Raw genomic sequence first — 25,348 nt, 5'->3', positions numbered from 1 at the left:
TGTTCGGGTATAGCACTGAAACTATCCCAGTTATGGCATGAATGTACAAAATACTCAGTCGAGTCTTGGCTTGCACCTTTATTTCAGTGTAAACTATTTCTTTATTTGTTCATAAAGGTCTCACTACTACTACTTATGTATGACCAGGGCTTTTTTTTTTTTTTACAATGCCTCTGTCTAAACTAAAAGGAGTCTTTTGATACTACTTGAATAATCAGGTACGTATTAAAAGTCAAGGCAAGAAGGTGCACATGCAAAACGGCAGAATTTGTTGTTCGGCTTAGCTTTCGCAGATTTATCTTGAGCTTAAGAACTTCTTTTTAGATGCAACATTTATTACTACGTGTCTAATTCACCACCGCACTTATTTCAGCTGTATTTATCAGAGGTTTTTCAATAAATTCCTCTAACAACTTTTTACTCGTCACGTGCGCGCCCTGGCAAAGCGCTATTTCTTACGGGTCTCCTATATTCTAAAAGCTCTCTATGTCCGGCTAATTTGGAGGGACAATCATTCCGATTTTATTTTATCTGCCTGTCAGACAGATATGTTCGTCATTAAAGGTGAAGTAAACCTCTTCTTTTTTTTCTTTTTTTTTTTGTCTTTCATATCTTTTCATCTCCCCCCCCCCTTCTTGTAGGTTGTTTCAGAACAAAGTTCAAATACACATCAACCACATCCAGAATGGTCTGAGCCAGTTGGGGAGCCTGCACGCATTTACGTCGTCGCAGAATGTCTCTGCCTGAATGCTGCTGCAGTACCCTCCTCTCAACTGTTGTGCACCCTGTATGAATTCATCATCTGTGCTCTTCATTGTTTCACGCCATGCTAGCAGAGAATTTGGGCTTGTCCGTCTATAAACGAAGGCCTCTCCCCCCCCCCTCTTTTTCCTTTTTTCTTTAGCCATAGAAGCCCTCTACGTTGTGTGTTTGGGCAGAAAGACTATGGGGGTGGTTCAGCATGGCAGTCGTGAGCAATGATTGCAATTCTACATTGACCCTAGGGGTCAAGCCAGCGACATTTTTGTTCTTTTTGCTTAATGCATTGTAGCGTTTTTGAGGATTAACTTTTACGGCATGCACCGATATGTCAAGAGTGCGCAAAGAATGTCCTGAGGTTAGCACAAGGCACATGTAGGGGCTAGGGAAAAAAACGTGCTTCTTCTGGCATGTTGTTTCGAGATCGAAACTTCGTATAGTAAGCGAGTTGAGCGAGTAATAACAGCTTGGATAGAAAAGTGTGAAGCTTGTTTTTTGGTCTTGTACAATTTTTGACGTGTGAATGTGATATTGTGGATAAAACGCCGCTTCAATTTCCTTTTGTCACTGCAGTGTTGATAAGTTAATTGCAATTGTGCTGTAATATAGAAAGGCCGAGTGAGATGCAGTATAGTTGCGTTTCATTAAAGCCTGTCATCATGCATGTACAGAGAAGCCTCACTTTAAAGGGTGCCCACTCGGCAACTATGACATCATTGACAATAACCTACGCATATGAACTTTTTCATTTAGCTGCTAATTGCATCAGCAGCAGCAGTGCACTTGTTGAGCTTCCCTGCTTACGGCACAGTCCGTTGTTTGTGACGTGTCGAACTAGCTTGCCATGGGTTTACAATCGGTGCACCATCAAGAGGTCTGTTTGCAGAATGCTTCAGATTGTCTTGTTATTTCTATCGGATAGTGGGGACTTCTCCATGATCATGCGGAAACCATAACTGATCAAGACATCATGACGTGCATAACACAGTTCATATTGATGTACCTATTGCCTTTCCTGGGCATGAGCCAGGCATGTGGCTGGTATAAAATCTCAATTGGGAAGTTGTGATAAGTTGGCAGCGATGCTTTGTGTGAACACAATGTGGTGTAGACAATGAAAGGTGCTATTGTGTAAATACATTAGTATTTTTTTTTTTTTTTCAATGGAATCTACATGGCCGAAGCATGGAAACTAGAGAATGGAATCCTGCTATGTTTGCTGGAAATTGTTTAATTGTGTTTATTATGCAATGAAGTATTTTTATTTTGTTACATGATGCAACTGAGAGAAATAGGGGAGGTAGGGACCTAAGCACTAGGCTTATTCCGAGGCTTAAGCCTGTAGCAAAGTTCAGGTTTGAAATTTTTCACTCGGAAGCCTGCTCTTATGTTCACTTTGCAATTTGTCCTCGTATGTCTAGCACGTCAGGGCGTGGGTCTTACTGCCAGAGATTTTTGTTCACTAGATGCGCTTACGTCGTTTATTTAATTAACGTATCATGAAGTCTCAATGCACACCTTGCACTATCTTTTGTGGCGAGATGCTTTTGCAAGGAATGAAATTGAAAGCATTGGTTTCATTGTGTTTTGGCGTTGTTTTTTTTTTTTTTGTTTGAGGAGGGGAAATGAAAGAAAGGTAGCTGGCAACTCCAGACGTTATGCAAACAGACCCTTGGTTTCATGTGGCACAAAAAAAATAACGGCCTTGTGTAATTTCATAAACTAGCGGAATTTTTCTTTTGATTGGGGCGCACTCGGTGGTGTCGAAAACAAGGAAGCTCTAAGACTTGACTGGTGTCGAGAGGGTTTGCTGTGAAGTTCCCCAGGAGGTTTCCTGGTGGAATGTGCCGCTTTTTTATGTGCAAGAAGAGGTTTTGATTATGACTTTTTTGTTGTTGCAATAAAGCTATTTATTTCTCCAAGGAAGGCGTGCAAGAATGCCAGCTGCCGCAATCACTTGAGTCAGCAGTCTGTCTTGCATCCTTAATCTTTTGTGCGTGTTTATGTGTGTGTGTATTGTTTTTGTTTCTTTGAGCCTGTGGATTTTACTGGCTAAGGCCAAAAGCATGCTACTGGATGCTTGTTGTGAGGTGGACTTTCACCCTTTTTTTTGCTTTTTATCTGAGGGAAAAACGAAGAATGACAGGGGTGTGTTAATGTGTGAAACACATATTTGGGCTCTCGTGGCACACCTTCCTTGAAGGAGCCTAGAATAAGGCTAAGGTGTGAACAAGTTCTAAGGATAGGTACCATTACAGGCGGTTGCTCTGAAACTGTGTGCTTATGGAATTGTTTGTAGTGGCTTGACTTGCCAAGCAAGTCTGTTCAAAAGCAGTCTGTGTGCCTCCTCAATAATGTTTTGCAGGCTGTGTCATGATCATTTGCTGGTCCACTATCTATTGGTAGCCTAGCTGTCATCGTCAGCAAAATTGTGTGTTTCTGTTTCAGTGTTATTACGATGCCTGTGACAGAGGCACTGTTGCCTGCTTTCTCCTTCTATTTTTGCAAATGTAATTTTGTAATGAAAACAGTTACTTGGCCCAATTGACTCAAATGTCTAATTCTGCAAGTGCAGTTGTGGGTTGGTGATGCATTTCTGCCAAAATTTGGAACATGTGTGCAGCTGTCTAGCTCTGGTTAACTAGCGTCTTCTAAGCAGATGACGTAAACTTTCTTGGTCATGGAAACAGCTCGGCGGAACAACCGCAGAGAAAAGGACGAACGGGGCCTGCTTACCATTTGATGTTGTTGACTGGCTTCATTCTGCCCCCGGGAGTTGCAGGTCAATGTCCTGTTTGTCCTTTTCACCCTGTGTAGTCTCTGCCACATTTTTCCCATGATTTAGACCATGAGCGAGCCTACCCACACCGTGTGAATATTGTTCATTTTCTTGCGTGTGGCTCATCCACAGCATCTTAGTGGTTGATGAGGTTTAATTCTTAACCTGTTCATTCCAGAGGAGTTCAAAATTCTTTTTCGGTCTACACGCGCAGACTGAAATACAGTCATAAAAGCTGTCTGCTCGCTCAACAAGTAGTGTCCGTAATCGTACATCATCCAATAAAGCGATTCGCAGTTTTATTCTGTCCGATCGAAAGTCTGTAGAGATCACTCGGCAAAATGCATAGTAGGAACGTTCATTGCTAGTTCATGTTTCACGTCTTGATACTGTTGCCGTCTGTCTTGAATTTCACTATTCTGTGTCGGCGTTCGTTCAACGCCTCGCAGACATCTTTCTTGGTAAACCCAGAAGTCTTGAGGAGAATGGCGTGATTCGCTGCTAAGTCCCTGATTGAACGGGCTGTTTTAGTACAAAGCCGAGGTTGTCGCAGATTATTGTCGCAATGTTCCGTTATTTTAGCTAGCACTCATTTTTGTCTCCTTTTGCAGTCAGATTAATGTGGCATTGTTTTTGTTTTGCGACGTGTTTGCAGCGGAACACTTCAGTCTCTCTTGTGCACCTTTTGTTCTGAAGAGAATCATGCAGATCTCATGTGCAGCCTTTTCTTTTTCGAAGTCTCAAGTAAATTGATAATGGAAGCAGTCTCTGAAACAAGCAACCTATAGTGTGCAGAGCCATGTCGAAGATCCTCGCCTGGAGGGCCTATTTAGTGCTTCCAGTCTCTCGATCCTCGTTCTTTTGCTCGATATCCGTACAACCCAACTGGTTTAAAGAAATGTGCAAACACATCAACCTGATGTTGGGCCCAGGTGAAGTTTGTTGCTGCTGCAATGTCTTGGCTATTATTTATGTAACACTGGTAACCGCCATAGAATAGTTTACCATCAAGAGTCCTGTATGAATGCGAATATCATGCTAAAGCACAAAACGAGAACTACGTGCTGTTTACGTGGAGTGTGTTTCAAACAAGCGTAGAAAAGATGCAACTTTTTAGTGTGCGTGCATGTAGTAATTTAACTGTGCCGCAACAATTACTAAGGCACTGGAAACATGTAAATGAGCTTTCTACACATACCGACTTGAATTGATGTTTCATTTTCTTGGGCATGTGTCTTACTAGCCGCTGTTTAGTACTGCTGGCAGAGTAGTTGCTTACATAGCTTCGAAAATTCCCTTTACACCCATTGGGTGGCTGCTGAACTGAATACATTGATGAAGGGCTTGGAAGAACAAGTTGCTGCTTCCAACATGTCTCTAGGCGTTACAGCGAGTCGTTTGTGGCACTGTGAAGTTGGATTTGTACATTTGCACAGGATTGGTAAAAGTATGTTGGCAAAGTCCTGAAAGTGTTGAGCCCATTTCAAGATGTCTGTGTGCTTGTGCTGTATAGTGTGAAAAGGGTTAAGGTTTAACACTTGCGTAATGACGTTGATATGTGGATGTGAGCCCTGCACGAAAAAAAAAGAAAAAAATACTAGAGGTATTTTGAGACGAAAATAAAGTTTATTTACATGTACTCCGTTTTGTAAGCTCCCATTTTTGTCTTAAATTTGAAACTTAGTGCATCTTCATCAGAGGTACTCGTGACAAAAAAAATGCTTTGAACAAGCATTAATTTATGGAAGTGCAAAGCATTTTTTTTAAGTGGCCATTATCTGTTGTCTAACCACAACCATTCACCATCTGAAAGTCAAACTTGCCAAGTTAATGTGAACAATTTATGATAGCAGTTTTTCCTCTAGAGTTCATTAGTGACCTGCAAGATGCAGGGTTGCAAATCTTCATTAGGTTAGTTATATGCTGGCTGGTTCATTACCTTGAATGTAGATGAAACCAGATTGCACAGCTGACCCTGATATTTAAGTCTCACGACCCCCTAGCTTTGCACCTACCATGCTTTCAGCCTTAAAACATGTCAAACATGAACGCAGTTAGCCATGAAAACAACTTGTGCAAGGATATAGACTTTCCTCTATCCTCCACAAGTCTGCCCGCTTCCGTGCGCACTCGCAACTTATCGTAGTGGTCTAGAATGCGAGGATCGCAGCCAGCTGTCTACTGCACCGTGGCTAGACACACTGACATACCACATGGTATTGCACTTTGCTTGTAGACCCGCGAACGCACAGCGACTGTATCGAGGCTCTCTAGCCACCGGATTGATTGATTTCATGCAAGGCCTAGCATCACTGCACACAGGCTTTTGCTCCTTGCTGGCAATCCATGCATTCTACGAGTAAAGATAAAGTTAACTCTCGACAAGTGAAAGGTACTGCCATTTGGGCAGTCCATTCATTCTATGAGTAAAGATAAAGATACTGTCGTTTGGGAATGTCGCGATGTTTCGCCGAGAGTTTAGATTAACCAGAAATTCCATTTCTGAATGCTTAGGAGGCTAAGTAGTTTGGTGTGAACTGAACACCAAATACTATTCACAAACTATTCTGTTTCAAACATTCGCATATCCAACTAATCTCAGCCTTAGTTTCGCTACGATTGTTGTTTTTGCTAGTTTTTAATATGCTTCTGCTGCAGTCTTGACAGGAGCCCTGAACAGGCTTTAAAGGGCAGAAACAAACTGCGATTTGTCTCTTTCGCAGTGCTACATGTTCCAAGTTTTTGAGTACTGCCAGCAACACTTTGCATACGCTACCACGAGTAAAAAAAAGAAAAATTCAGCAATTACGACTGAATTTCAAAGCTAGGTGTTATATTTGATTACCCGTCCATAACTAAAATCCAGAAGTATCATTTATTAAGATACAAATTATGTCCTGCATCCTCACTAAAGCTTAGGATGGGATCTCTGGTTCAGTGCCTTGAATGTACCTAGTCCTTCTAAGCAGTCGAAGCATCCACAATGACCCTGCAGTCTCTTGCAGGAACCATACTGCTTCAAAATTGGGTGCAGTGGCTAAGCATATGCTATCAAATATTTGTGTAGTGTAGGAAGAACAGCCAGAATGGCACCATTTTCAAGACTAGCAGATTGCTACAAGATAGCAATAGAGCCAACAAGTAAAATTCATCATAGTGGATATCCACCAGCTTTCAGAACCTCATTGATTGCACATAAACAAATGCTCAAAGCACTGCAGGTGTTACTACAAAGAGTTGCGTACTATCTTCATGCACATCAGCACAGAGACTGAAGACACAAGTACCTCCACTGGGATTTCTTCCCTTAGGCCTGAACTCCAAACACACATGCGCCGCGCGGCACCGCGCGCCAGCCAGAACCAGTGTGCGCATGCGCGCGGTGCCGCACGCGTCGACGCTCCGATCTGTCCCCACCAGATATTTGGCGCGCGAGCACAGAGTGTCGATGGTGCTGCGGGTTTTGCAAGTTCCTAGATACAGCATCACAGTGAAAAGGTGTGCTTAATTATTTGTGTACCAAATACATTCCACACGTTTTAAAATCATTTAATTATGTGAATTACTACCTCTCACCACTCTTGGCAGTTGAACTGCTTCTAGCAACATCAACCCAGACACGAGCGGCGCGAGCCAGTTCCCGGAGAATGGAGATGTGTACCTCTCTCGACACCCGATGCCTCGGAAGTGGGATTGGAGTCGGGCCTTTATACATTTTCACAGAAGCAATTTGAACAATACCCTCCCCATTTTCAAATGCTTAGAGTTGTCTATTAATAGGAACATCAGTTTAGCTGGTTGGTAGCAAATGCCTTTAACTGGCAGAGGTTCTGGGTTCAAGCACCAATGCCTCATATTCATAGCACATACTATAATAGTATAGATATCGTTAAGTATATAAGAGGCACTGCAAGCACCTAGCCAGGTCCAACTTTTTTGCTACCTAGTACCAAGCCCTTTGCTTTGACAGTGAAAACCCCGACATAAAGGTAGTGTTCTCAACTTCTTCAGAATGGAACTCCAGTTTCATCACAACAAAGCATTTTGTACATATTTTATTTCCCCCAAGGCGTTCAGTTGTCACTGGACTCCACATTGACAGTCTGGAGCTCTGCAAAACACAAATTACAATAATAAATAAATACGGAACCTTTTTCTTACCACCAGGCACTTTAGCAACAGAGTTTGTTACAATGCAAAGGCAAGCTGTAACCGATTGCACAATGTAACTAACAATAACTTTTTTAAGTAGCCTGCAGTGCAAAGCCAAAAAGAAAGCACCCTGTGACTTTTGAACAAGGACTCTGAAGTTATGTTAGCAGCAGCTTCACCAGAAAATTGTGAATCTCTAGTTTGAGCAACCTGCAGCATAAAAAAAGTAATTTTTAACTCGCTGCTAAGGCTCAAAAATATACCCACATGCACAATAAAGTATACCACATTCCTGACTGTGCTGTAACAAGCAGACATGCCCTTAGGTGCAACAATGATTACAGATTACACCTAAGGTTTGGTTTTGGGGTTTAACATCCCAAAGCGACTCAGGCTATGAGAGACGCCTTAGTGAAGGGCTCCGGAAATTTCGACCACCTGGGGTTCTTTAACGTGCACTGACATCGCACAGTACTCGGGCCTCTATAGAGTTTCGCCTCCATAGAAATTTGACAGCCGCGGCCGGGATCGAGCACCATAACCACTGAGCCACCACGGCGGCTAGATTACACCTAATAACAGTGAGCTATCACAAGGCTGGATCTAGAAAAACCACATCAAAGGCTGAAAATGCCTTACTCAGAATGCTAAGACCAGGCTTTCCAATCTAACTTGCTTAATTAAAACCACTGGTTTAGACTCGACACTTTCCTACCACAAAACAAGTTTGATTTATTGGGGTTTAACGTCCCAAAGCGACTTAGGCAATGAGGAACGCAGTAGTGTAGGGCTCCGGAAATTTCGACCAACTGGGGTTCTTTAACGTGCACCGACATCGCACAGTACACAGGCCTCTAGAATTCCGCCTCCATCGAAATTCAGCCACCGCGGCCGGGATCGAACCCGCATCTTTCGGGTCAGCAGCCGGGTGCCATAACCACTGAGCCACCGCAGCGGCACAAAAGTGTATTTTGAAAAGGCCACCATTAATTAAACTCAGCATGATGTTAAGAAATTCTCAGTCATCTTCTGAGTTTAAATTCAACTGTATTTCCACTCAGTTGGGTCATGTTTAGTAGCCAACTGATTTTTCAAACTCCAATATAATGGCACGCTCTCCGTTGCTATCGAGATATGGCATATAAAAAGCACATAATTGTGCATGAATGGGACAAATGGACAGCTGCAGCAGATGCGGGAAGGGATGTAGGGTGCATTCAGAGGCGTTTGCTTCGACTCGCGTCTTCACATAAGTTACCTCATACTCCTTTTCAGACATAGCAGTCACTGCTGCCAAAGCTAGCGTGCCTGTTCGCACAGGCTAAGTTTGCGCCTAAAAATTAGTTCACCTACAACCAAAGTGAACACAGGTATATTTTGTTCTGACAAACCTTAAGGGGGGATGAGGTTCTTGCAAACTTTTTTTTTATTTGTTAACATACCTTTCTGAAACTTACCACCTGTGTGTATCATTGAATGCTGATTTCGAATATGCATTTAGATTTCAAATATCTCAGCTGGAAGGAAATATATGGCAAAATAAAATATCCTAATTAGGTCATTTCTTACGGGCCTTTTTAGTAATTTATCAGTTAAATAAACATTTTTAAAGAATAAGCAGACATTTACAAAGGCCCAAAGCACATCCTAAAGCTAACAGAATGTCTACAAACTAATTTTGTTGATCATAAATAAACAACAAAGTTGGAAAGAAAAAATGACGCGGCAGTAATTAGCCCACACTTCGCCTAATTGCTCATATATCATGTTTAAAGGAAAAAAGAAAGCTTTAGCATGTGCTTTGGGCCTTTGCAAATGTTTACTTATTCTTAAAAAATCATTCTTTAGCTGATAAATTACTATAAAGGCCCGTAAGAAATTGCCTATTTGAATGTTATTTTGCAATAAATTTTCTTCCAGGTGAGATATTTGAAATCTAAATGCATATTTGAGATCAGCATTCTATGATACACCTGCGTGCTAAGTTTCAACAAGTTATGTCGAAAAATAAAAAACAAGTTTTCAAGACCCTCATTCCCCCTTAAGGGGGGACCCTGCTCTTAAAAATTTTTTTTAATTATTTAGATATAGTAATGAAATTTTCAGGCCACATGTATTTATGTGCGCTGATTTTAGATATGCCATTTAATTTTGTGTAAAACAATTCCTTGAGCACTTGTGCAATTTTTATGCAAGTCTTTTGGAGAGAGCATATAAGAAAATTTGCTGCAGGAAACTTGCTGAAATGCATGCCATTGGGCTCTCTTGACACCAAGGAATGCAATAAGGGTAAAATTATCATCCTGGCTATCATAGAACTTGAGTTACAGGGTACTGAAGCTGCCACTTCACAAACAGGAATACACACTTTTCTTCTCATTTCTGAAGCGACAACTTCAAAACTCTATAACTCAAGTTCTATGATAGTCAGGATGATAATTTTACCCTTATTGCATTCCTTGGTGTCAAGAGAGCCCAATGGCATACATTCCAGCGAGTTTCCTGCAGCAAATCTTCTGCAAAACTTTTCCCAAAATACTTGCATAAAAATTGCACAAGTGCTCAAGGAATTGTTTTACACGAAATTAAATGACATATCCAGAATCAGGGCACAAAACTACATGTGGCCTGGAAATTTCATAACTGTGACTTCATTAATAAACATTTTTTTTCAAAGACCAGGGTCCCCCCTTAAGTGCCGTGACTGGCACCTCCTGGACTTCGCTTTACTTCTTGCCACATGTTCGTCCTGTGACTCATCGAGACTTCGAGAACCACATGCGACAGTATGATATGCGCCTGGTAGGGCAAATCGCTCTTACTCAAAGTAGTTCATACTCAATGAAAATTACAGCCAGAGGGCCCGAACACTTAGTGCCTCACAGCTGTGAGCTTGATTTTCAATGCCACCTCCTCATTTTATACCGCTCTTTTTGTTTCGTCCAAACACTCGCCGAGGTTTCATGAATGAACGATACGTGGCAGAGTACTGTAATACGGTTTTGCAGATGCACTACTTCTGCAGCCTCTGCAGCGTTGCCCATGCAAACTGATTGTTCTCGCTTCACCAGGCGCATGCATTCATTCGCGGCATGACCTGTGTCCACGTCACACTGTCTGGTATTGTGACGTGAGGCAGCGCAGACATGACGGTTCAGATACAGTCTAATGTTATCGCTTGCAAGGCGGAACATGAAGAGCAGCGAATTTTGAAATTTTTAAATCCGTTTTTTCCATTCGATTACTCGGACCGCTTTCTGGGACACGCTGAGCCCGAAAAATCAGTCGACGACTGTAAAATCAATTTGAATTAAATACAAGTTCAGAAATTTGGGAAGAAAAAAAGAAACTGACTAGTTTATTAAATCTTCCTTCATTCAATACCACCTAAAATTCACAATACAGTAGCCATGCATTCCTGCTAATGTTATGCAAAAGCATGTGCTGCCTGGAGGAACTGTCCTGCAGCCTCATATTACATGCCACAGCCTTCCATGTGTGTTGTCACCATCAAGGGAACACAGAAATAATACTTTCCACACCTCCATTACAATCAATTCACCAGTTGATAGTCAATGTAACAATCCTGCGAGGCCTGAATTCTCAGAAGAGAACAATGTGCAGCAGCTTATCACTGTCACACATAGGTATAACCAATCAGAGCCCAACACATAGGTGCTAGCTGCAGCTGACAGCCTGTGGCAGGAGATGACAGCCCAAGCCGTTCTCATGCGAAACAGCACGCGTGGCAGGAAACAACTCACTCTTGAAGGTCTCCACGGGCACGTACGTGACCAGGGTGTACAGCTGGTTGGGAGAGTCCTCATCTTCATTGCGCCTGCGAGCCAGCCTCACACGGACCCTGAATGGGACACTCCTGCACAGAGGGAGACATATCCATTAGTTCTTGCTGGTTCTTGAAATATGCACTTTTAGTGCGCTAGCACTTATAGTGGCCATTCCCCGCATTTGGGTGTTGTGTGCGTCTGAAGCCGGTTTTGTGGCGGGCTACTCACCTGCCCACTGTGCCAGGCAGCAACCCATTTAATTGAGATAATAGACTGCTCAGGAAGAGCAACCTTCGTCGCAACCTAACCGAAGTCCCACTGATAGCAACAGCTGCCTTGTGCCACTGCTCACCGGGTGGCTTACTTGCCAAGGTGTAGCCGGTGGTAACCAGGCGAGAACCCGGGGCGCTAATTAGACGGCACAGCCTCTAAGCGCACCGAGCCAAGCGGAATGTGCAGCAGCAGTTATGAGGAGAATGTGATTCGAATGATTCTTGCACAGTAGCTAAACGGAAGTTGGGGCGGTAATTAGGTAGCCTGGTACCACCTAGTAGGTTGCAGCCCCAACCGACAAGTGGCGTCATGTTAGCGCACATACCTGCATTTGGCCTAATTACCCAAGTAGACTGACATTTTTTACCATCAGACCTTCCACACTAAATGCTTAACACACACAAGCTGAAAATACGTACCCTTACGTGTGCCGGCATAGCAGAGCATTACGTCACTAAGAAGGGGCATTTCGCCACCTGCAGCTCCAACACACGATCAAGTACTACTCGAACAAAACCTAGCCATAGGTCTACATCTGCACTCTCCTATAGCCCAAAGTGGCAGGTTCCCAAGGCCACCGGTTTTCGACTCCACACCACATTCCAGAACTTTACAACCACAGCAAGGTTCATAGTAGCATTGTAAACTTCCTGTCCACATAGCTGTTTGATTTGCATGTGAAAGACCAAATTTTCAGTTGTGTGACTTCTGTTTAATGATGCACAAGACATTACAAGATCACCAGGTGGTATTTTCCTGCGGAAACTAAGTAAGTCATAACTGAATTTCTTCTCTCATGCTACTTTGATTTCGACAACTGAATGATGGATGTGACATCAAAGGCAAGTACAGGCCATGTTGGGCATAAAAAAAACTGCAATATAATCACTGCTTCATCAATTCAACTGACTGCCATTATAAAGTCAGCCTGCCTCAAGACCCAAGATGACAACGAATGAAGAAACAGCAATTACATTGCAGTTTTCTTGTCTTGCATGGCCTAAGCACACTTTTCACATTGTAGCCACCTTTCGGTTGTTGAAAACAAAACCCGAACAGCATGAGAAAAGAAATTCCATTACAAATTCAGTAGTTTCAAGCGAATACCATGTGGCAATCCATGTATCCTAATGTCTTGTGTCTCATCACAGAGCAGAAAATATGCAACTAAAATTAGGTGTTGACCAAATGTTTAGGGGAATCCCCCATTTAACACTTTTTAGGACACCAGAGCTCATGTCCCATTTGCTTCAAGTGCCAGCGAACAGACAACGACACGTCCATGCACCACATTTTTGCGTGTTGTCTACAACAGAACTATCAAACAAACCAGTTAGCACGTTTTCATCTTTCGCCAATAGGCCTGATGGTATTGTGTGCATTTCTACAAGCATGAGTGTACAGTTCTGAAAACTTGTCAAGCCTTTGATATGAGTCTTTTCAGTCAACTGCCTCATACTATTCTTCTTAGTGCAATTTTCAGTTCTAATGCAAGCTTTCTTATTCACTGAAAAGACTGGAGGTACAGTGATGTCATTCAATTTATAGTCATTCGGAGCGCAATTTTACCATTTGTATACATGCCAGACATGCATTCAGCTTGCGCCTTATAGATGTCAATACAATCAATGAAGGGCACCAATCCTGTACATCTTGTTACAGAGCAAGTTCGCATACCCTACAATCTGCTTAACGTGCAATGTAGTTAGTGTGCCTAGCCCTTTACGTAATTAAAAGTTCTTGGTTTCTAACTCCGTTCAAGAAAGAACAGGGGTATGGTCTTGAAGCAGAAAGCGATTACCGCACCTGTAAAGAACAGGCTAATGTATGAAAAGTGCATAAAACTGGCACAGCCAATACACCGCAACAGCCACGACAGGAAGTGTGTTTCATCGCAACAGAGGCATGCTAGACAGATACCAAGTTGCTCAGAAATGACAGCAATAGCACTTCATAAGACAGTAATGTCCAGAAATTTGCCAACATGCTTAACGGTGAATAACAACAGATCCAGAGCAGCTCTGGAGCACCTTGTTGTGACCTTTATGACCAAAGAACACTCAAAGTGACAAAAATTTCTATGATGGATCAGAAGAACCACACACAGGCATATACACCCCAATAGAAGCTCCAAGATACTAGGGATCCACTATGTAAGTTGGTGTTAAATCCCAGTGTCCATGTTTTTGCAAGACAGTTGGGTAGTTATCACCAGCTATTCATTTTGCACCAGTTTTTGCTATCTCTTGAACACCTCAAGACAGGAGTGAGCTCAAGTGTCTCAGGTGCATACAAATAAATAACAGAGCACAATGACCACACAGACAAATTCTGTAGACTAACACCATTATGTTACATAGTACCTGTCCACATCAATTAAGTATACACATCGCACTACATAGCTGCGGTAGTGGAAGCAATATGCAAGCTATATACTCTGGGATTTTACGTCCCAAAGCGACACATGGGCTGCGAGGGAAGCACGGTGGTGGGCTTCAGATTAATTTGGACCACATGCAGTTTTTTCAATTTCAATCTGTGAAAGAAGCAGACATGATTTTTTTTTTTTGTCCAAAGTTTGGGGCATCTATCTTGTATATTTTAGTGATGTATAACATTTGCTTTGAGTACATGTGTGTATTGCGACTTTCGTTTTGCATGTGTTCGCGCTTCGCGTAAATATGGATCTGCATCGCATACCCATGACATTACTAATTGATGTAAATGATGTGACCCTCGCCTTCCTTCTGTACTGCCACTGTCTCAAGGAGTCGGGACCTTCAATCAAGCTGTTACCACAGCTTTTAGTCCCTGCTCCTCCTTTGAAAGAAAGGAAAATAAACTTGAACATCGCAGAGCACACGGGCGCCGCGGCCGGGATTGACATTCTGCTAGCATTACTATCAATCAAGACGTTCATACGCCGTAACATGAGGCGTTTTACGTTAGAACAGAATCCTCGCATCCTTGAACTGTAGGATTATTCCCTGCATGCTTCAGGAAAATCACTCGGATAGCCTAATACGAAAATCAACTAGCTTTATTAACCACAGCACAACGAACGCAATGACCCGTACTGACAACACAGTATCAAGCATGCGGCATCAAGGCTGATGCGCAGCATGCACTTGCTTCGTGCTAACTCCGATCGACAACAGTTGCAGCAACTGAGGGCACAACTATGTCGTCTTCGTGGAAACCACTGAGACAACGCAATTACGCTGCTTAAACTTCCGTACAATTTAAACAACTCAATGGCACTAGTTGTACAGTTGTCAGACACTCCTTGAGGACCGCTGAGGCACAGCGATGTCCCTGATGCACACTCACCTGATTCCCTTGGACCAGATGAACTTGTTCAACCTGGTGTCAACACGGACGTCGGAGGTACCCATCTGCTTCTCAGCGAATTTCCTGATTTCCTTGATGGCACGGGGTGCACGCTTCTTGAACCCAATGCCGTGCAACCGCTTGTGAAGATGGATGGTGTATTCTCTCGTGACAACTTCATTGAGTGTGGACTTTCCGCGCTTCTCGCGCTTTCCTTCGCCCTTGATCTTGGCCATCTGAAACAACGACACGGGATTATTTGTAGACCAGACACGAGTTCTAACATTCACTGTGCGCTACACGAATCTTCACTGTTTGTAGCGGAGAGTAGCATGGACCGGACCACCATTTTGTGAAATATATAGACAAAATAATGACTTAAGGACCACAGTATGGTAAAGAAGGACCCTTCATAAAGAGCCACACATAACCATAAAAAGTTATACCCGAATTTTACATCCCGATTATTAAAGATTGCAAAGCGTCTCACTTACCGCTGCCGCAGATCGGAGAGTCGGCCGGAAAAGAGTCTCCCAGCGTTGGCAGATTGCGCAGCTTTCCGCTCCCCCTTGTGTGCCAACCAACTTGTCGCGAAGGCAATTTGCAAAATATAAGGTTATCTCTGCTAACTGCACAAATAAATACTATTTTACAAAACTGATGTTAGGTCAATTAGTATAAAAAATTTTTAGAGGTACAAAAGTTTAGCAAAATCAACATGTACAGATTTGATTGCTTCTCACCGTAGGGTCTGCGAACAGTGGTTAAAATGGTGCCGTAGTTGTCGTTTGCAAAGCCGCGTACAAGCGAGTTTCCTCAAAAATCGCTCAAAATGTCGCACCAAGAATCGTTATGTATATGTCGTTATTTTAGTGTAGATTTAAACTAGCGAGCATGCGCCAAGATGCGTCCATCAGAAATGATGCATTCATGCTCATGTCACACTGTCGAGGTAAAGCGCTCAAATGAGCGCGTCCAGTACGTGTGTGTAAACATCAGCTGACGGGTGAGTGCTTCGAGCGCTTCATCTGAGGATGACATATGTTATCAGGGCTTTGATCATTACACCGCGCTGTAAATATTTTGCTGAGAAGTTGATTTTGCTTCTTCGCCCCCTAGATTTCGTGTATCAACCGGACATTTGACTCTATGTCTTCAATGAACACGATCTCCACTTGCCTTCAGCAGGCGAACGTAAGGAAATTCTTATTCGTCGCTTGCTGTGCTTTTTTACTGCTGCGACTAGCGAATGTGCAGTGACGGTGAGGCATTTCTTTGCGCAGCTTTTGATTCAGACGGCCAAGCAGCAGCCTGGCAAGTTAAATCGTGAACATCGCAAAGAAAAATAGTAAGCGTCTCGATAACTTTTCACATTTGCTTTCCTCGGTGATTGCTGACCTTACGCGACCCTTCGGTTTGTTGCAGCCCGTCGTTGCAACAGAGGCTGACGGAACTATATTTGTCTGAATGCAATTTTAATCTGAGGAACAAGGTAGGTTTGTTTTATCTTGACGGTGGCCACCGTGACCCGGTTGCATTTTTATCGTGTATCACTCGCAGAGTTTGTATAATGGATCAAACCTGTTGGGAAAGCTGGTGTCCAAGGAGAAACTCAACTGCCTCGTCTTGAACCTCTACGCTGGCAACGAAGGCTATTCACTGATGCTGAAAACCAGGAATGGCACCGAAACAGAAACTATTCGCCTACCTTACGAGGTACGTAACCGTGGGTGCGCGCAAGCGGTAGCCGTAAAACTATAGAGCAAATGCAACAGGTGGTTGTCTTCCCTTCGTTATCTTACCCTTGTGTCTTTTTCAATACCTTCAGGAAAGTGAATTACTTCAGTACATCGACAACGAAGAGGTAGGTATTTACTATTGACCCTTTTTTTTCTGTTTTACTTTCTCAGTCCTTGATGCAGCTTTTGCTCTTTCTAAAATTTGGTACAGGCCTGTAATGTCATTCATAAGGCACTGAAACTTGTTATACATGCATCTGTGTTCTCTTTTTGCATGGCATAGCTTCCACCCATCCTGGTTGACCTTTTGGAAAGGTCTCAGGTAGGCCCCCTTTTTGCTCTTGACTCGTAAATCTTTTTCAGGTCTACAAAATGCTCAAAATTGTTTTCATCTGTGCGAGATTCACCTATACAAGTCTGCCTGCACGGGTAACACTGCTCCGACACACCAATTATAACTTCTCTGTTCGCCACTGGGACTTGACTAGCATGAGCAGCGTGGTACATATTTTAACCTGGTATTTCTGTGACATCATCCTCTGCTCAGCGCATCTCTGTGTGGGCAGCTATTTTGATGAAAACTGTTATCAATGAATGAACACATAGTGAATTAAGAAAGCAAATTTAAAAGGGAAGAACTTGGATCACAAGTTGCCGCCTTAATAATTTAGGCTATCAGTTTCGCATCAATGGAATGTGCTTGGAAAGGGCCAAGACAGTGGAGGGGATGCACTGTATGCGTATTGCCGTTATCAAGGCTGCATAAGCATTTAAGCTTGGTATCTTTAATACATGCATTTGCTTGGCAGCCAGGCTGCAACCATTTATTGAGGCTGTGGACAACATGCCTTTTGGCATGCGTCATTTAAGTTGTTCCTCACTTGTGAGTAGCCTGAGGTTTCTCTGCTGAGTTGTATCATTTAACCTGAAGTTTAGTAGAGAGGTAATCGCTTCTGCAGTGAGGCACCCGTTGTGTGTAGAATTAATGTTCAACTTGCTCGGAACTTCTCAAATCCCCGCTGTATTAACTTTGTTCTAAAATCCCCTCTGTATTTATTTTGTTTGAAGTGACACTAATTGTAAGCCTCCAATTTGTCAACCCCTCTGGACTCGGTTGCATTTGCAGTCTCGGCCATAATATTAGAAAGCATGCTTCAGCGATTAAACTCTTCTCACTCTTTATCTAGCGAAAATTAGAAAGTACATATGTTAGCACTTGCCACAGATGCGCTCGCATATGAGCCCAATAAACCGTCATATCATCTCTGCGGAATGTGTGAGAAAATTTTGGACACCGAAGCATGCTCCATAATATTCGGTCTCCGCTCCTGTGCACTTGCTAGGACACATTCGGCATGTCGGAAGAATGATAAGTATATCAAGAACTGTCACACTTTATTTTTTTTTCCTCGCGATAATATCGCGATATCAGCTGGCTTGTTCTGTGTTAAAATGACAAAGTTCGTGTACTTCGACACTCACCAGTGTCGTAATTGTTGTCTTTACTTTTTTAAAAATGCAAGTAAGTCACCACACAATTTATGCTGTAGGCACGAGCTCACCACAGTGCCACAGTGAAGAGCGCACAAACAAGTTATCAAAAATGCTACTCAAGGCAACGTAGCAAGAGAGCTAGTGCATGTGTCCCTGCAGAACATGGGTAGTGTAAAAGGACAAGTCTGCTGTAGATTAGGTGATGGCCATATTATTCTAACATCTTGCTTATTGCTGCTCTTGTAGGCTCCAGTATTCTACAGCGGCTGCATAGTCGTAGAAGTGCGGGACCACAGGAGGTGCCTACCAACGCTGGGCACTTTCTTCACGCACTATGTTCTGCTAAAACCAACCACACAGGTGAGCACACACGATAGCTGTTTCCACACCAAACCGGCCATTTGTACACAAGTGCAGTGGAAACACACTTCAGGAAGGGGCTGATGGTACTTTCAGTCGGTTCACTCCCATTTACATAAATTTAGATAGATGGAGTTCAGAGCTATGCAGCCCTGCATTTTTTTGTTTCCAGCAAGGAGGGATGTAGGGGTTTGGGGGGCAGTAGGTGAGAAATCTGAGCCAGCTATTTGTATTACAAGTGTTGTGCTGTAGGCAACTGCTTGATTCACTGCATTCCAGCACATTGAATGCAGTGCACCTTTCCATGTGATCATACAGAACGCATTCTCCTGTCGAGCTGAACTTTTCAATGGTCTGAACATTCTAGGGACTGGTGTTTAGCTTCCCAAAGACACAGGGCAGAAAAAAAGAGTCTGGTTAACGCGAACCACTCAGCTACTGGTGTGCATTTATCGAAGCGAACCCTTGCAGTGTCACAAGGGCATAAATATATGGTTCAGTATGTGTAGCTGTTCTTCCAACATGGAAAAAGTGAGCTGTGTTTGGACGTGGCGTCTAATTGGGCACAATCTGACTTACATTATAGTAAGTTTTTGAGGAACATGACGTTTGCAAGCTGACATTAGGCAAGCACGGGGCACACACCCTTTTTTGTGTCAGAGTGAGTGGTTGTCAGAAAAGGCTAAAAATGTACAACTGAATGTCGGTTTGAAGGCACTGTTTGATATTTGCGAAATTGTTAAAGTGCTTGATAGGAGTTCAGGTACAAATTTATAATATATACTAAACAGTACTGTTAAAAAATGGAGACAAAATAAATTTTTCTTATTTTTTTTATTACCGTATAAACGCATGTAAATGCCGCACTTTTTTTTTTATATATTGGATTGGAGAGTCAATTTTCGGGATATATGCGATGTGCGAAAAAAAAAATTAAGTAAAAATGCACCAATCAGAGAATGAGAGGCATTTATTCTATGTTCAATCGTCACTCGCGGAGTCTTCCGACTCCGAGCTAGTGCTGTGCTCTGGTGCACACTCATCCCACAAGAAGCCACGCAGCATGTCCACTGTCAATGCATTGTCGTTGTTCCACACTTCCATCACTGAGCAGAGCAACTCTTCAGTTCAGGAAACTTGCGTGTTGCGTGGCTTGCCTTAGAAAGCATGCATTTTGCAGCTTGTGTTCTTCAATGCATCCTTTTGGTTGCAACATCGTCGGACGCACTTCTTGGCCACATCAAATTTCCTGCCCGTCGCAAGCTTGCCGTGGCCGTCGGCAAACTCCCAGCCATGTAGCTACTAAGGTGCTTGCCCATCATGCTAAAATTGCAACGCTTGGCAGCAGCACAACTGAAAAGCTGGAGCTGGTGATACTGATGCCAACATCAATAGCAGGAGCTCGTGTCGGGAGAAAAAGTTAACGATGATGGCGATGAGACGTGGTGTCGGGCGCCATCCGTGGGCAGCATCTGGAAGCTCCTGTGTACATCTGTGGCTTCCATGACTAAGTGGTCTGTTGCTCGCAGCTGGAGCTGATCACAGAGGCCACGGCACATGCATTTCGTGAGTGATGGAAAGTTTGAGTGTGGCCCTTACACGGATCTTTTTTTTTAAATATTTCCTTTGGGAAAACAGGGTGCGGCCCTTAAACACGTTTATACACTATAATCTCCTTGTTTTTGGTCTACTATCAGTACCTTTGTACTCTTGTATATTTTTGCTGTGTCCCACCACACCACCGCACTTGCATTGAAGGGTGCCTGCTATGCATGTGGAAGTGAATGTGACAGTGTTCTCTTGTGTTCATACAAATCCAGCCAGTATACAGACCTTTCTAATAAGGGCTTCCCTGGGTGCCACCATATTGCTCGCTGGGCTGTTGTGCACACCTGGCGCTAGCATGGTGGAAGTGGCAACAGCCCAGAGAGGAGACATTTTGACTCCCATGGGAAAGGTCTGAATGACCGAGTCTCTCCAACCGCGCCTGCAGTCCGTGCTCTGCGATGTGGGGCTGGTGGCCCGGGGAGACAGCAACTCCTGGAGCCTCGAGGACAAGCTGTACCTGGAGGCAGCGCTGGTCATGGCCACTGCGGAGCCCCTCTGCCTGGAGCCAACGGTGGGCGTGGCAGTCATCTCCAACTGGCTGCAGCACAAGAAGGCTCGCTTCAGTAGCCACATGGTGAACAGGTACTGGCCCCCCCTCTGGACCCATTTGTATCGGTAATGCACCTCCAAAGGAATGGGCACATGATTCAGTCACAGAAGTAAATGCAACCTGATTGATTCAGTTGATTCAATAGCGGCCTCTGTTTGTATGGAACGTAAAGGAGGTGGCATAGTAAACGCACGTGTTTCTAGCTGAATTGTGAAAGAGTGTCCATCTTGTTGGGCCTTGTCAAGTTCATATGCAGTAGACACGCAATGTCTGCCATGTAAATGAGCTATGAATTTGTCGCGCACTTCCTGGCACCTTGGCATGCACTGTAGGTTTCACAAAACGGAACTCATAAGCAAATAGTTGCTAATCCTGTCTGGCTCATTAGACTTTTGTAGCCATGCATCTTCTTACGTATAGCCACTGAAAATGTGTCTTTGGCTTTCGCTGCTTTTCAGTACTCCTAGTTGTTTAATTTTGCTTTGTTGTAAACTGGTGTGTGCTTAGGAGGAAGATAAGTTAGTATGATTTCTTGGAGTAGAGTAGTATGCTAAAGAAGTGTCAGTAGAATGCGCTTATGTTCCTGACTGATAGGTGTGCACTTAGCTGTTGTTCTTTGATTTCTAGTTTCATTTCTCAGTCTTAGTGTTGCTAGTTTAAACAGCTCAAAGTAATATAATGAAATGCACAAGAATCAAATCAATTCACATTTTAAGGAGATAGCTGAAATGAAGCAGGTCCAAGTTCTATCCAGAGCGAGCTGCTTCGAGGAGCCCTTGGCCAAGGTTTGCAGTATGCGTGAAATTTGGAAGCAAATATCTCAATGAGCAAACCATTATGTGCATTAACATGAAGGGAAGCAGTTAGGTCAATGCCAGGGAATCAGTTTGTCATTGATCCTTTTGTGCCTACTTTTTACAACCTAAAGAATAACTGCAGTTCACTCTAGCTACCTTTGCACCAGACATCAATTGGCCGACCTCGCCACCTTTTCCTCATTAAAAATTTCCTTTCTCTCTCTCTCTACAGGCAATGAGCAGTTCATGGTGACATACTTGGGTTAGCTCAATGTACCATGTTCGTGGTGTTCAAAGCAGCTGGTCAGTGTTGGAGCACCAGCTCTGCATACTACTCTCACCAACAGCATTGTGCCCTCTTATCAGCCAATTACTTGGGGCAGCTTGCTTATCAGCACTGATTATAGCAGTTGAAAAATTTGTTACATGATAGGCCCCTCAGCCACTAAATCGTGCTGTCGCCATCTTTCTGTTTGTGATCTTCCTCAGCTTCCAAAGAAGTCCACAGCTTAGCTTTTTCTGGAGCATTACAGGAAAGCTTTTGTGGCTGAAAAGGATCTATCATTGTACTGCGGTGCATATGTCAGTATACTGTGCTTTTGTGCGTGGGTTGAAGGGCTCTCAAACAGGGTTCGGTGGAATCCTCGGGTCCCTTAGAGTGCTTTCTAGGTTCCCTGACCACCTGAATCTATCCTTGCCTCAATCCCTACCTCTCCTTTACACACTTTATTTTAGGGCTAATCACACTGTAATTGCCCATAACACACTGTCTCACTCTATAGGCAATCATTGTAATTCAATCGGAACGTTTTTTTTTTTTTTTAGTTGCTTGTGTCTGCACGCTCTTTTCTTGTGTGCATGTCAGCCAGGAAGAGGCAGAAGCCATGACAGCGGGGTTCCTCGGGATCTTTTAAAATTCGCGGGGGTTCCCCAAGGCTGAATAAGATAATGGGCTGCTTCACAGTGGCGCCTTTCTTGGCTGTGCAGAGCCGTCAGCTGTGCACTGTCACTGGTTGTGAGCGAAGAATTGCGCCTTTCTCCAGGATGGCAAAGAGGCACAGCCAGGTGGCCATCAATCGGCGGAAAAAGCTGGAGCAGTGCGCAACGCCACCGTACTTGAGGGCGCATGACTTCATCGTGCAGTACCGCAAGAGGGTGCCAGCACCTCCGCTGCGACCCACCATGCCTTCCAAACAGGTTCGTGTTGCGCCACTTGTTTCTCAGGTCCGCCTACTAGCCACTTAGGTAAAATGACACTCCACATCGCACATTAAGTTATGGTTATAGGTAGGTAGCCTGTGTTTCTCGTTATTCCTTGTAGGTGTTTTTAGCAGCTCCCCTGAACACGTTTCATTTGTGCGTCAGCAACCCTTTCGGCTGGAACTGGATTCTTGGTCACTGCCCCATCAGCTTGAATTTGTACTTTCGTATTGCATAGTAAAGGGCAAAGGAAAGAACGACAAGACAACTTAACAGGGCGAGCTGATAACAGTATTCCATAAGTACAGTGCGACTGATGAGACACTTAAGGAAAGACACAATACAGCGCTACGGAAAGAATTTGTTTAATAGCTTCGAACCTTGCTTTTCTATCCATGTGCTCTCTGTTGTCAAAGGATTGTTATAAACTTAGGCCGCATACAGAAGTTTGGACACTGTAAAGAAGGACAGAAAACTGTCCTTACTACTGTGGCTTTGCAATTATTGTTTGTTATAATCTATGTGCATTTTAGTGTAAAATAATTCAGACTACTTTCCCGACATATTGTTTTTCTCAACATCATGTTGAGAAGGGGTCTTTCATGTGATTATGTTCTTTATGCTGGCCATATTGAAATCCCTCTGTGCCGCCATTATTTCCCTGTTCATCTTGTGTGGCTACTTTTTTTCTTGTCTTGTGATATTTTATTGAATTCATGATACTCATCATCCATGTTTTACTTTTTTCTGATTGCAGTTCGATGCCTGGATGCAAAAGAGGGCAGCAATGCCAGTGCCTCAAAATATAGAGGTAATTTGATTCACTTAACTCCACCTGTACAGTCCTTGCTGTGTTTTTGAGTCATTGATTCCGCTTCAGTTCCTGTCAGTGACCAAGGTATTTTGCTTTTCCCTTGGTAGCACTCAGTGGCCATAATGCAGTTGCAAATAGCAGTTACATAATTCTCTTTATGCACCGTCAAACATGTTCAGCAAACTTCCGAGTATATATGTTTCGTTTGCTTAAGTTGTCATATCTCTATTTTGTAAGGCTCTAATAATACTAGCATTTAGGTTGTCGTCCTGCAAAAACCACCCTGTTTCTTCCTAACAAAATTTCCTCATTTTTTAAGGGGGTCGTCGTGTCATCAGAGCGCCCAAATGTGAAAATCTGAATACTAGAATGTTCCGGTGCCTTTCATTGAATTATCATATGGGAATACACTAACGAGATCTAGTCTTCCACCTTAAGCACCCACCAATGCACCATAATACACCCAATAATCCCCTCTAATCCGCCTTTATTCATTTTCTGGAGTGGGCCTATTTGCAAACTTTGAGGGCTCCTTTGGAATATTTGGGAATGGGCCAACTTCCAAATGCTATTGCAATTTATTCTTTATGAATGTGGTCAAGAATGCCCCAAGTTTTTGCATGCATGCAACTGCGTCTGACTGTTTACGCTTTTTTAGCTCTCCTTTTCTTTTTCACCATGTAATACTTAACTAATGGTTGGAATTTTGTTCCTTGCATTGCTTCGTTTGTGTCAATGGTCACTGTTCCGCAGCAAGGACAAAGCTACAATTTCAGTGGGTCCATTACATCTCTTGTTAATGTTGTCACACAGTACAAGTGTTACCTTATTTACACGATTGTAAGTTGACCCCCCCCCATCTCATGTCAGGAAGGAAAAAAAAAGGGGGGGGGGCGTGCCCATGGGCACATTCCCAAATGAAAATGTATTAGTCACTGGACTGCTCGTCCGCACTTGCGCCATCGTCCTCACTAACACTGCTGTCGTCATCGGTGTTGTGGTCCCACAGCACGTTGTCCCGCGAAAGCCCACGCTTCGCAAACAGCTACACCATGACGTCTTGTGGAACAGCTTAAAATTTTCCCTCTTTGCAGCCGCCACACCTGTATCGGCTGTTCCGAGACATCAAACCTGCAGCCCAGCGCACAGTTGTTCGTTTCTTTTGTGTAAAGAATGACAGCCATCTTGAATGCAGCCGTGAACGAGTACTGTATGTTTACCGTACTTGGAGCACAAATGACAATTGATGAAGAACTACGTCAAAAACTGGTAAAACGTGGCCAACAGTCTTCAAATGAGTCAGACAGACCCAAAGAAAAACTGTGCGTAAGCGGTGTTGGCTCCTTCATCAGCTGTCGACGCTTCCTGGAAGCACTGCTGTGCCAGATGGTGGTGTCGCCACGATTCGAGTCCAGCTGCCGATGTCCCAGTTAGTTACTACAGGCATGAGCTGTGACATGCCACCAATAGGGCACCTAGAGCACGAGTGGTTGGTCTCTCGCGTCACATTCGGTGGCAGAAGCACTTGGTCACCACATTCAGGGAAGACAGCACATGGTGCTCCACACAGTTGTCGAGCACGAGGAGGAACTTTTTTTTGTTTGCCATGTAGTGCTCGAAATCATTAAACCACTCGGTGCACAGTCATGCATCATTCCTGTAACCCCTCCCCTTCTAGACTAATGCCTCATCGAATAAACAAAAG

The 25,348-nt window shown here is 43.5% G+C and overlaps 3 protein-coding genes across 11 annotated transcripts in view; 2 read left to right on the top strand and 1 right to left on the bottom strand.

The window, feature by feature from the left end:
• The window catches only part of LOC149371466 (protein lin-9 homolog), a 53,695-nt gene extending 48,517 nt beyond the window's left edge, over positions 1–5,178 (top strand). For all 7 annotated transcript variants that reach the window (XM_089565694.1, XM_089565696.1, XM_089565697.1 and 4 more), the window contains exon 16: positions 642–5,178. In XM_089565694.1, the coding sequence (XP_089421820.1) occupies positions 642–747 (106 nt within the window). In that variant the 3' untranslated portion in view covers positions 748–5,178. The remainder of the gene's footprint in view (positions 1–641) is intronic.
• Positions 5,179–7,577: 2,399 nt separating this feature from the next.
• On the bottom strand, positions 7,578–15,690 carry RpL31 (ribosomal protein L31). The gene is made up of 4 exons (XM_089565693.1): positions 15,576–15,690; positions 15,082–15,317; positions 11,455–11,567; positions 7,578–7,649 (listed from the first exon to the last, which is right to left on the bottom strand). Exons 2-4 carry the CDS (start codon positions 15,315–15,317, stop codon positions 7,612–7,614), a joined length of 387 nt encoding a protein of 128 aa, XP_089421819.1. The 5' UTR covers positions 15,576–15,690; the 3' UTR covers positions 7,578–7,611.
• Positions 15,691–15,829: 139 nt separating this feature from the next.
• Positions 15,830–25,348, top strand: part of Spt20 (transcription factor Spt20 homolog) — a 32,768-nt gene continuing 23,249 nt past the window's right edge. The window contains exons 1-11 of one of the 3 annotated variants that reach the window (XM_089565691.1): positions 15,830–16,087; positions 16,201–16,275; positions 16,365–16,429; positions 16,507–16,573; positions 16,642–16,797; positions 16,910–16,945; positions 17,104–17,142; positions 18,561–18,674; positions 20,668–20,864; positions 22,673–22,826; positions 23,587–23,640. In XM_089565691.1, coding sequence (XP_089421817.1) covers positions 16,231–16,275; positions 16,365–16,429; positions 16,507–16,573; positions 16,642–16,797; positions 16,910–16,945; positions 17,104–17,142; positions 18,561–18,674; positions 20,668–20,864; positions 22,673–22,826; positions 23,587–23,640 — 927 coding nt within the window. In that variant the 5' untranslated portion in view covers positions 15,830–16,087; positions 16,201–16,230. The remainder of the gene's footprint in view (positions 16,088–16,200; positions 16,276–16,364; positions 16,430–16,506; positions 16,574–16,641; positions 16,798–16,909; positions 16,946–17,103; positions 17,143–18,560; positions 18,675–20,667; positions 20,865–22,672; positions 22,827–23,586; positions 23,641–25,348) is intronic. The other 2 variants (XM_089565689.1, XM_089565690.1) reach the window with 2 other exon arrangements.

This window comes from Amblyomma mixtum, chromosome 1 (genome assembly GCF_055824585.1).
Source record: "Amblyomma mixtum isolate Tamu chromosome 1, ASM5582458v1, whole genome shotgun sequence".
NCBI classification, from domain to species: Eukaryota; Metazoa; Arthropoda; class Arachnida; order Ixodida; family Ixodidae; genus Amblyomma; species Amblyomma mixtum.
The sequence above is the reverse complement of the archived record's forward strand: the minus strand, read 5'-3'. Positions and strand labels throughout refer to the sequence as shown.